We start from the raw sequence: 10608 nt of genomic DNA on the forward strand, positions 1-10608 counted from the left end.
TAAATATTCAAGCATGATTGTACTTGTGGTTTTTGTCTTTTGATATCTTAATTTTTTATTACAGGTAAAATTTTAAACCAAAGATGACTGTAAATTGCTAAATATGTAAGCATAGCTCTTAGAAATTCTTTTTTTTAAAGGCTAAAGGTTTAGCTTCCTGGTAGACTGCATGACTAGCATGCTCAGGGCACTGGATTCAATCCCCAGCACTGCAGATGCCATAGATGAATGAAGGGAGGAATTCTTTCCAAATGTAGTCTTAATTTGATTCTGACCCTTTGTAAGTGCTATTCTAACTCTATTCAAGGATCCAAATTGTCCTAAAAAATTAGATTGAACCTAATTTAATAAGAAATGATTTGGAATTAGCCCATCATTCACATCTCAGTTTATATGCCTTTGTTCAGAGGAACTGGGGCCTAGGAATCTAGTTTCTGAAATTCTGATGCTGCTGTTGTTACTGTGCATTGAACCCAGGTCCATCCCACTGAGTTACAGCTACCGCCCTTTTGAAATATTTCCAAGGTAGTCTTGCTATAGGTTGCACAGGGTTTGAATTTTCAATCCTCCTGCCTTAGCCTCCCAGAGTGCTGAGATTACAGGCGTGTGCCACTGACGCCAGCTCTATTTTTTGAACTTTATCCAATTTCTTATTCTGGAGAAAAGAAAAAGATTGCATGGATCAAAGGAAACTGCTGCTCTCAGGGATGTTGGCAGATCACTTGCCTACTATGCACAAGACTTTTGGGATCCTAGTGCCTGACGAAGAAAGAAAAACAAATAGTGTTTTAGATAATATGGCCCAGTGACATCAATTCTGGGGCAAATTAGCACTGTGTTTTTGATGAGTTTTTCATTTAGTGTGTAAGAACTTGTGTTTGTATTCATAGAATATCTCTCTAATGTTTGTACTTTTATCAACTACTAACTTCATATTTTTGAATCTGCCATATAATTTCCATTGTGGCAAACCTGTGTTGTCCAATGATAAAATCTCAAAGGCATTGACCATAGTTTTTGGGGAGCCAGTTTTGATGATGCATTTTCTAGATCTTATTTTGTGAACATAAGCAACAGCCGCTTATCATGAAAATCTATCACAGGGAACATGGGTCCTTTTGGACCTTGATATCTTAAGTTGAGATGTCTCTTTTCTCTAATGTTTCAAATATTTTGATACAAAGATTGTCTCTATTTAGTGCTGGATTTATGCATCAGTACTATAAAATTTTGCTGCAAGTAGAGCCTTGTGCTCAACCCCAAGCCACCCTTCTGTGGGTCCTCTACCAAATATAATCTAGAAAATCTGGGACAGTGTTTGAATGAAGAGTATGATGTTTGGTAGAATTATGGACCCAGTCCCTGCTCTAATCTTTCCTCTGACTATAAAATATACACGACTTGTCTAATCTGTGCATTTTACATTGATTTCATAATTTAAAAACCGAAACAATTTTCACTTGGAAGTTTTTGGTAGCGCTCTACTGGGACTAGAAATTTCATGTTGAATTTATGCACTTATAAGTAACGTGCTATGAGTAACGTTGTTGCTCAGCAGGTCAGGATTACAGTCACCCTTGGGATTGCAATTCTGGGAGCTGTCACTGGTGAGAAGTTCCTTAGCCACATTCAATTCCCTACATAGCTTTCCTTATAAGAATGGGACTGATAGACTTTAATGTTTCAGTTAACACTGACAGGCACTGACCTCTTACTCACCCTTCCAAAGCCACTGGAGAAATGCCAACCCCTAGGGAATTACTATTGAATGTTGCTGTTTCATAATCCTATTTTCTGACCTTTGAGAGTGTGCAGATGATTCCAAATTTTAATTTGTGTTTTACTTGCTGAGACTTATTTGTTCTCAGGTAGAGAGTATTTATCAGAGCTTTTCAGATACTCAGTGTGCTCTGGCCCTGAACTTTAAACAGGAAAAGTGGCAAATAAAGCGTGGAGAGGTGTTATGAATACAATTAACCATACCATGAAGTACTGTAAGATGCCACAACCTTGTTTCCTGTACTGCTTCATAGGGTTTCCTCTTATATACGTGTTAATGTATAATTAACCTTCTGTATCTCTTTTCTTCCAAAAAGCTCAAAATGCTTCACATATCTTATCTTTTATACTCAACAACATCCCTGTGAGGTAGGTAGAAGGCAGGTATTACTATCTTGATTTTACAGATAAAAAGACCTGAAGCATAGAGTTTACAGTGACTTGCTGGAGTTCAGCTCTTCCAGGCAGAATGTGGAGTAGACGCTGTTCTCTCTTTGGAACTCTGTGAGGCTCCTTCTAGCTTCCCAGTTGAGCGCTCTTGGATGTACTTTTTAGCACAGATACTGGATAGGAGTTCCAAACAGGTTTTGTTACAATTGAAATGCCTTTCATTACAATGAAAATGGGGAGTTTTCTAGACGTGTAACTCTCAGTGTAAAGTGGGTCCAGATATTCTTTACACTGAAGTGTCTGTCTCAACGCATCAGAAGTAGTGCACAGTACAAATCCATAAATTCAACCTCTGTATGTTTTCTTCTATGTTTTATGCTGGGACTCACTGGAGATCTTTGTAAGTAACCAAAGCTGTCCCTTTATCTTTAATTTTGGCTTTTAGAGAACTCTGGAATTCCCTCTACTAAGATTAAAACCCCTTTTGAATTGTTTTTGTCTTTTCATTTTTGCAGCTTCAAAATAGGTAGTAATTCCATTCTAGGGTGTTTCATATCAGGAACTATTTAAAATAGGTTACTTTCTTGACTTAACGAGGTAGCTAGCTCATGGCATGGAATTGGGTGGGGGAGCAAATACTTCATTTAGTTCTCATTGCTGGACATGGTGGCACACCTGTAAAGGAGGCTGAAGCAGGAGGGTCACTGAGAGCATAATGTCAGGTGGAATGACACAGCTTGTCTCAACAGCAAGAAGAAATTAATTTGACATGATCATTTTGGATGCAGAAAAAAAAAGTTCAGTGTTTAAAATGGGCAGAAGTGTTGTGGTTTCAGCTGAGTAGTTTAGTTTTAAATGTCAATCTCATTTGAGCTTTCCATTTTAATTTTCAGAAGTATATGAAATGTTTGTGGACAGTGTAAATGAAAATAATTTATGACATAAATTTACTAGGAGATGAGGTGGTGAGTCTCGAGCCAGTGTAGAGCACGGCTGGTAGTCAGCAAGCATGGTGCCTTAATCAAAGCCCTGCTGTGCTGTCAGGCTAGACACTTCTCTCTGTAGACAATTTTTGTAGAATGTGGTTAATAATACCAGCCTGTCCTATCGGGCATTGTGCTGTGCACAGACCCTGGCTCAGTGGCTTTCTGTCACACTCATCATAAACATCTTCCAACAGTGATTCTTGTGATTCTGCTAACTGTGGTTAGAGTTTGCATCGTATGAGAGAAATGACTGTCACTTGGTCCCCAAACTGTAAAAATACATAGTTTCTTTTCATCACTTTTCTTTCCCAGAGCCCTATGAGTTTGTCTCTCTCGAATGGCTGCAGAAGTGGTTGGATGAATCGACACCTACCAAGCCTATTGATAATCATGCTTGTCTGTGTTCTCACGACAAACTTCATCCTGATAAAATCTCAATTATGAAGAGAATTTCTGAATATGCCGCGGACATCTTCTACAGTAGATATGGAGGGGGTCCAAGACTAACTGGTAAGTCAAAATGTTTACTTCTGATGAAAAAGAGCGATACAAGTTGAGGGAGGTGATGCACACCTGGGGCACACCTTGGGAGGCGGAGGCACAAGGACTGCCATGCTTTGGAGGCCAGCCTGGGCTATATACTGAGTTCAAGACCAGCCTGAGCTTCATGGCAAGACCTTATCTCTGAAAACAAAAGAAAAAGCAATGCCTGAAGTCTTCATCAAGGGGCCGGGGAGATGGCTCAGTAGAATAAGCGCTTCCCTGGCAAGCGCAAGGGCCTGAGTTCAATCCCCGGTTCCACCAGACAAAAAAAAAAAAGTCTTCATCATTTGTTCTCCATGAGTGGGCTTCATGGAGACTTGATCTGATTTTTTTTTTTTTTTAATTTTTATTTATTTGTGTGTGTGTGTGTGTGTGTGTGGCCAGCTCAGCCCACCAGGGGGCAGGGCTGGCTGGCATGTGGTGCTGGGGGATTGAACCGCAGTCCCTGTGCTTTGCCAAGCTTGTTCCAAGTAGGTGCTTTAGACCACTGAGCCATCTCACCAGCCCCTTGATCTGATTTAAATCCTGGTGATTAGATGAATGTTGGTCTTCCAAAAAAATGATTTACTGAGTAGAATATAAGGAAAGGATGCTATTCAGAGAAGGTTGATTGTTGACACAGACTCTCCTCCCCCAGTATCTGTAATATGACTTTTTAAAGAAAAACGGTGGCTTGCCCTTTTCAAAGAATTCAGACCTCCGTTGATTCCCGTTCTGGTTCCTCCAGGTTAATTGGGATTTCTTAATGTTTAGCATGCAGATTGCTATTTACTTTATAAACAGAAGTTGTAGATTCTAGATTCTATCTTGAGTACATACAGCCATATATAACCAAAAAGTATCCATGGTCTATTTAGGGCTAGCTGTCTTTTATGTGGTGTTTTTGTTTCCTTTTCTCCAACGTTTTTGGTACAGGGTTTCACTGCATAGCTTGGCCTTTGTAGTAATCCTGTTTTCAATCTCTGCAGCACTGAGATTATAGTCATGTCTTTCTGGTCAGCGGGCCTGTAGGCGGGCCAGCAGGGCATGTGGTGCTAGGGGTGGAGCCCTGGTTCCTGCACTTGCCTAAGCAGGTGCTTAGTCTGCTGAGCTATCTCACTGGCCCTTTAACCTTTTTATTATTAACGAATATGATTCTTAAATCTGTAAAGGCAGCTATGAAAATTCCGTGTTTCCATCACCATATGGCCATACTACTTTCTCATCCTATATAACTTACCTGTTAAAATTTGTACTGAGATGCGTGTTCAACCCTTCTTAAGGTTTGCTCTGTAAATTTATGCTCCAGATTCACAGTAAATGATGCAATGGGAAGGTCTTTCACGTGATCACATCTTAATGATTTTTAGAGCATCTATGCCTTTTTATTTATTTTTTATTTTTTTTAATTTTTTTTTAACATTTATTTATTTATTTTGTGTGTGTGTGTGTGTGTGTGTGTGTGTGTGTGTGTGTGGCCAGCTCAGCCCACCAGGGGGCGCGGCTGGCTGGCATGTGGTGCTGGGGGATTGAACCGCGGTCCCTGTGCATTGCCAAGCTTGTTCCAAGTAGGTGCTTTAGACCACTGAGCCATCTCTCCAGCCCGTCTATGCCTTTTTAGTCTTGCCTTTCAGTTTTCCCTTTTAATGTTCTGTGCTTCGAAGATCACTTCCGTATGAACATCCACATTTATGGTCAGTAGTATTCTTGACTCTCCAACTTTAATTATGTGATTGCCATCTTGTAAAGCCTTTATCTAAACTTTATCATATTGAACCTTATGGCAGTGTTTTAGCACAATATATATAGTATTTCTTTTTTGGTGCAGATGATCTTTCTACGTTCCAACTAATTTTGGATGTATTAGCATTTTGCTCTATTGTCATTTTGTGAGGTTATGTTAGAATTTGTCTCTTTTTGAAGTACTAGTGCACTCTGCTATCAGGAAGTCTGTGTAAATGAAGCATTTATTTTCTTTCTCCTTCAGTGAAGGCATTGTGTAAGGAGTGTGTAGTAGAGCGCTGTCGTGTGCTTCGCCTGAAAAACCAGCTAAATGAAGATTACAAAATGGTTAATAATCTACTGAAAGCAACAGGAAAGGGGTATGTTACGCATCATACATTGCTAATGCTACATTAAAATTTTTAAAAAGCAGCTACTAAGCCACTTGTTATATGCTGCACAGAGATTGTTGAGATATTTAAGAAAGGTGAAGTGTATGATAAAGCCACATTGAAAGTCAGTCTTAACAGAATATTTTTTCTTATGGCACAATGAAGGTTGAGTCAGTGTTTGTTACATTTTATCCAACAGAGAAGAGGCAGAATGTAGATTTATGGCCATAATTCAGGTGGCATGAGCCTGTGCTCTAGCATGGAGCCATGATGTTGCAAAAACATCACGGATATGGGCTGGTGAGATGGCTCAGTGGTCTAAAGCACCTACTTAGAACAAGCTCAGCAAAGCACAGGGACTGCGGTTCAATCCCCCAGCACCACATGCCAGCCAACCCCGCCTCCAGGTGGGCTGAGCTGGCCACACACACAAAAAAATAAATAAATGAATAAATAAATAAATAAATAAATAAATAAAAAAGATTTAAAAAAAAATCACGGATAATGGCAAGAGAGTGGGTGCCCATTAGGAAAGCTGAACAGGGAGCTCAGTGGAACCCCTCCCCCCCACCAAGCGGGGATTGAACTCAGACCCTTGCACTTGCCAGGTGAGCGCTTATTCTACTGAGCTATTTCCCCGGCCCCTTCAGTAGAATTCTTGACCCAAAATCTCCAGGCCATGTGGAATGTGCCAAACCCTCTCCCATGGAATATTTTTGAGCTCAGGAATTGATGGGACTTACCATATCTGGGTTTAATTTAATCTTACCTAATAAAGATGAACACAATTGTTTGATTCTACAAACAACCTCCTGATTGCCTAGCACGTTCATGGGGTATATGTGTTTGTCTGAGCATTGCTGTGCCAATTTTTACTTTGTTTTTTTATTTTTTAATTTTTTGGAAGTGGGGATTAAACTCAGGCCCTTGTGCTTGCCAGGCAAGTACTTATTCTGCTATTCTGCTTAGCCATCTCCCCGGCCCCTGCTGTGCCAATCTTAAATTACAGCTATAACATGCACATGTAATCTTAAATTATAGCTATAACATACTGTAATCCCAGTATTCTGGGAGATTGAGATGAACAACCGCAAAATTCAATTCTAGATACTTTAGTGACTTAGTGAGATTCTGTTCAAAGATTTTAAAAAGGGGGAGCTTGCTGTGTAGCTCAGAGGTCTTAGCTTTCCACAAGAGGGTGGGATGTACCACATGTAACTGTGGAAGAGTAATCAAGTGAAGAGAGGTGCCCCTTTAATTGGTGTTGCTGGTATGAGTGACTGTAAATGATTGAGAACAGGATGAGGTTTAGACCAGCTACAAAATATTAGATGCTTTCTAATGTCATAACCTGGCTGCTTATTACCCCATTAATTCAACAAACAGATTTTGGCTGATCTGGCTGCCTTTGTGACTGTCCTTTTTTTTTCTTTTTTCTGTGGGGATTGAACTCAGGCTCTTGCGCTTGCCAGGCAAGCGCTTATTCCACTGAGCCATCTCCCTGTGACTGTCCTTTCCCCTCCTTTTTTTTTTCTTCATCAGTTAATGTATTTCTCTGTCAAAGAGGACAAGCTTCCCAGATAGATGGACTTTTTTTTCTTTTTGAGACAGTGCGTGCTGTGCAGTTCAGGCTGACCTTGAGCTCACTTTGTAGTCCTCAGCCTCCCACGTGCTGGTAGTACAGCTGTGCGCCACCATGCCCAGTGGATGGACTGTTATGCTAAGGGTACGTGAGTAGGTGCCCTCCCCTATGAGACTCCACACGAGAGCTCAAATTGTTAGACCACATGCAGTCCACTAGTGAGAGTAAAAGTTGGCCACAACCAGGAAGTGGGTTAAAAAAGTTGTGTGAAAAGAAAAAGAAACTGTGTGTATAGTAGGTGATCTTGCAGTTTGTTTTGTCTGTGGTCTTTCCAGAGATAAAAGGAAGAGTGTTAGTAAACATTTCTGTAGGATGTAACATTCTTTTCTTCCACAGCAATGATGGATTTTGGGTTGGAAAGTCATCCTTGCGGAGTTGGCGCCAACTCGCCCTAGAACAACTGGATGAGCAAGATGGAGATGCAGACCAAAGCAATGGGAAGATGAATGGAAACACCTTCAACAAAGGTAACCTGAGGGCTGGAAATTTACCATGAAGCTTAAAGTTTTTGTCTCTGTTTTGCACCTGCCCATGTAATTACAAAGAATTTTTATCACATCAAAAGCTCCAAAAATACCTCCAGGGAAATAAAATAATATGTTTAAGCTGTTGCATCAGCAAAGAACTTAACAGCTCCCACATGGAATTCTCCGTCATAACCAGTCATCCTTCGGCTCAGGCTCTATCTAAATAAACATAAAATTAATGTCAATTCTTGTCTCATTTACAAGTTTTAAGGCTGAATCTGCTGCAAACGCAAGTGTATTGTGAGCTCGGCATTGGCACACACTGACAGGCCCCCTTTCTAGTGCAGCATTGTGCCCTTGGCCCTTATCCATGAGGGAAGGCATTTGTGAGTAATAATTTTCCTTATAAGCTTTTTGGCAATGCATGAGGTACCAGAAGCCCTGCTTTAGGATGAAAAATGATATTGTAAATTAACTACTAAATTACCCTTAGAAACCAAATTTTTTTTTTTTTTTTTTTTTTCTGGAACGAGGGGTTGAATTCTGGTCCTTTCGCTTGCCAGGCAAGTGCTTATTCCACTGAGCTATCTCCCTGGCCCCTAAAATTTTAAGGCACAAGAAGAAATTGATGCATTAAAATTATTTCAAGATGTGAAATAGAGGACCTGGGAATAAAGGCTAGTGTTAGATACTAGGTAGCATGATCCAGGCCCTGGCCCCAGGACCACAAACAAACAAGGTTTACGAGGCAGATCAGTTTTGTGATTGGAGCAGCTTTACTAATTCACGGGTTGGTTAGCTCTGTACAGCAATCCTGTAGTCCCTAATTAGTAATTCAAAAACGTGTGCACTGAACAGATTTTCCCTTTTGTCACGCTTGCTCCTTTTTTTTTCTTCTGTAATTTTTGTTTTGTTACTGTGTTTTGATGCTGGGGATTGAACTTAGAGCCTCACCCAGGCCAGGCAAGTGCCATATCACAGAGTATGCTTTTAGCCATACCGGGGATTACATCTAGATATTTTTTTTTCCCTCTTACTCTCCTTTTTAAAAATTCCACTCTATCTGGATACCAGGTATAGAAGCCAGCGCCTTCACAATGAGCTATAGCCCCAGCAATTTTTTTTTGGTACTCCATCTTTTTTTTTTGCAGGGTCTTACTACACAGCCCACATTAGTAGTGATCTCCTGATTTCTGCCTCCCAAGTGCTGGGATTACAGGCATGCACCACTACGCCCAGACTCAGCGCACCCGATAGCGAACCTTGGCCCCTGCACTTACCTAAGCATGCGCTTAGTCCACTGAGCTATGCTGCTGGCCCTTTAAGGCTGGTCTCACTAAGCTACCCAGGCTGGGCTCAAACTTGAGGCCTTTCTCCCTCATCCTCCCAGAGCAGTGAGATTATATAGGATCTTGTGAGCTATGCATTTAGTTTAATACTTTTTAACCCTTTGAAGTGTTGTTGTTTTTTTTTTAAATACACACTTAAGTGTTTTATGTACTGCAAAATGAATTAAATATAATTGGTTTGAAACTTCCGTGTCACCACATATTTTTGAGAACATTATCACACCAAGCCACCATGAATTTTAAACCCTTTGAGCTGTGTTCTCAGTTGGGTGATGGAGGTTGAACCCGGTGCTTGTGTATTCCAAGAACATGTCCTACTACTGATCTCATTCAACATTTTATAGTGTTTTCAATTTTGTGGGTTTTTTCCTGAATATTCTGTTACACTGCTTAATTCGTGAGCTTAACATTATTTTGAATTTACTGTCCTGTGCTTTGGAAAAAGCATACTGTAGTTTTGGTGGTGTTACAGGGCCCAGTGTGTTAAGCAGTTGCTGCTGCTTTAGCCTCTGTATTGGTCTTTCCTCATTTTAAAAGTGCAGTTAGATGCAACAATGGAAGAGGCCTTGATGTGGGCCCGGCTGGAAAGCACTTTTCATGGTTTTTTTGGGTAGAAGTCTTCTGTTCTCCTTTGTTGGCCATTCAGAAATTTTAAAAGCTTTAAGCTGGAGAAATGTAACAATGCAGAAGTTGAAAGCCCTCCAGGCGACATAATCACTGAATACAGTGGCTTTTTATAAAGGATCTCATGCAGGCATAGCTGTGCTTCTGCTATATAGTGTGTAGCCCACTTTTTGTTTAGTGGGTATGTTTCATTGTGTCGTGATCCTACACGTATGTAAGTGCTTGTTTCAAGTAGCATGTATGGAATACATTATATTGCATATTTTTCAGGTTATTTCAGAGATTTTTCTTTTTTAATCTCAGAGAAGATTTGAATGAACTTCAGCTTGGCTGCACACTCCTTTTGTATCCCAGCAATCCTCCCTCAGATTCCTGAGTGCTGGGATGTTAGGCATGTACCACTGCACTCTGATAAGTGATAGTCTTCAAAGTTCTGCAGAGACTTAGGTGATTTATAAATTCTACATACTAATAATGTATTGCTGCATACTGGTACATTGCCTTTATTTATTTATCTATTTGGGCAGAACCTGGGATTGAATTCGGGCCCTTGCACTTGCCAGGCAAGCGCTTATCTTCCCGGCCCCCATTTCCTTTCTTCCCCTTCTTCCCCTTCTTCCCCTTCTTCCCCTTCTTCCCCTTCTTCCCCTTCTTCTTCTTCTTCTTCTTCTTCTTCTTCTTCTTCTTCTTCTTCTTCTTCTTCTTCTTCTTCTTCTTCTTCTTCTTCTTCTTCTT

At 40.5% G+C, this 10608-nt stretch overlaps 1 protein-coding gene across 4 annotated transcripts in view; it reads left to right on the forward strand.

Annotated features, from left to right (window-relative positions):
- The window catches only part of Usp48 (ubiquitin specific peptidase 48), a 96759-nt gene that overhangs the window by 53998 nt on the left and 32153 nt on the right, over positions 1–10608 (forward strand). For all 4 annotated transcript variants that reach the window (XM_023722481.1, XM_023722479.1, XM_023722480.1 and 1 more), the window contains 3 exons: positions 3468–3665; positions 5665–5779; positions 7770–7900. In XM_023722481.1, coding sequence (XP_023578249.1) covers positions 3468–3665; positions 5665–5779; positions 7770–7900 — 444 coding nt within the window. The remainder of the gene's footprint in view (positions 1–3467; positions 3666–5664; positions 5780–7769; positions 7901–10608) is intronic.

Source organism: Octodon degus, unplaced genomic scaffold, assembly GCF_000260255.1.
Source record: "Octodon degus isolate 3935 unplaced genomic scaffold, OctDeg1.0 scaffold00092, whole genome shotgun sequence".
Taxonomy (NCBI): domain Eukaryota; kingdom Metazoa; phylum Chordata; class Mammalia; order Rodentia; family Octodontidae; genus Octodon; species Octodon degus.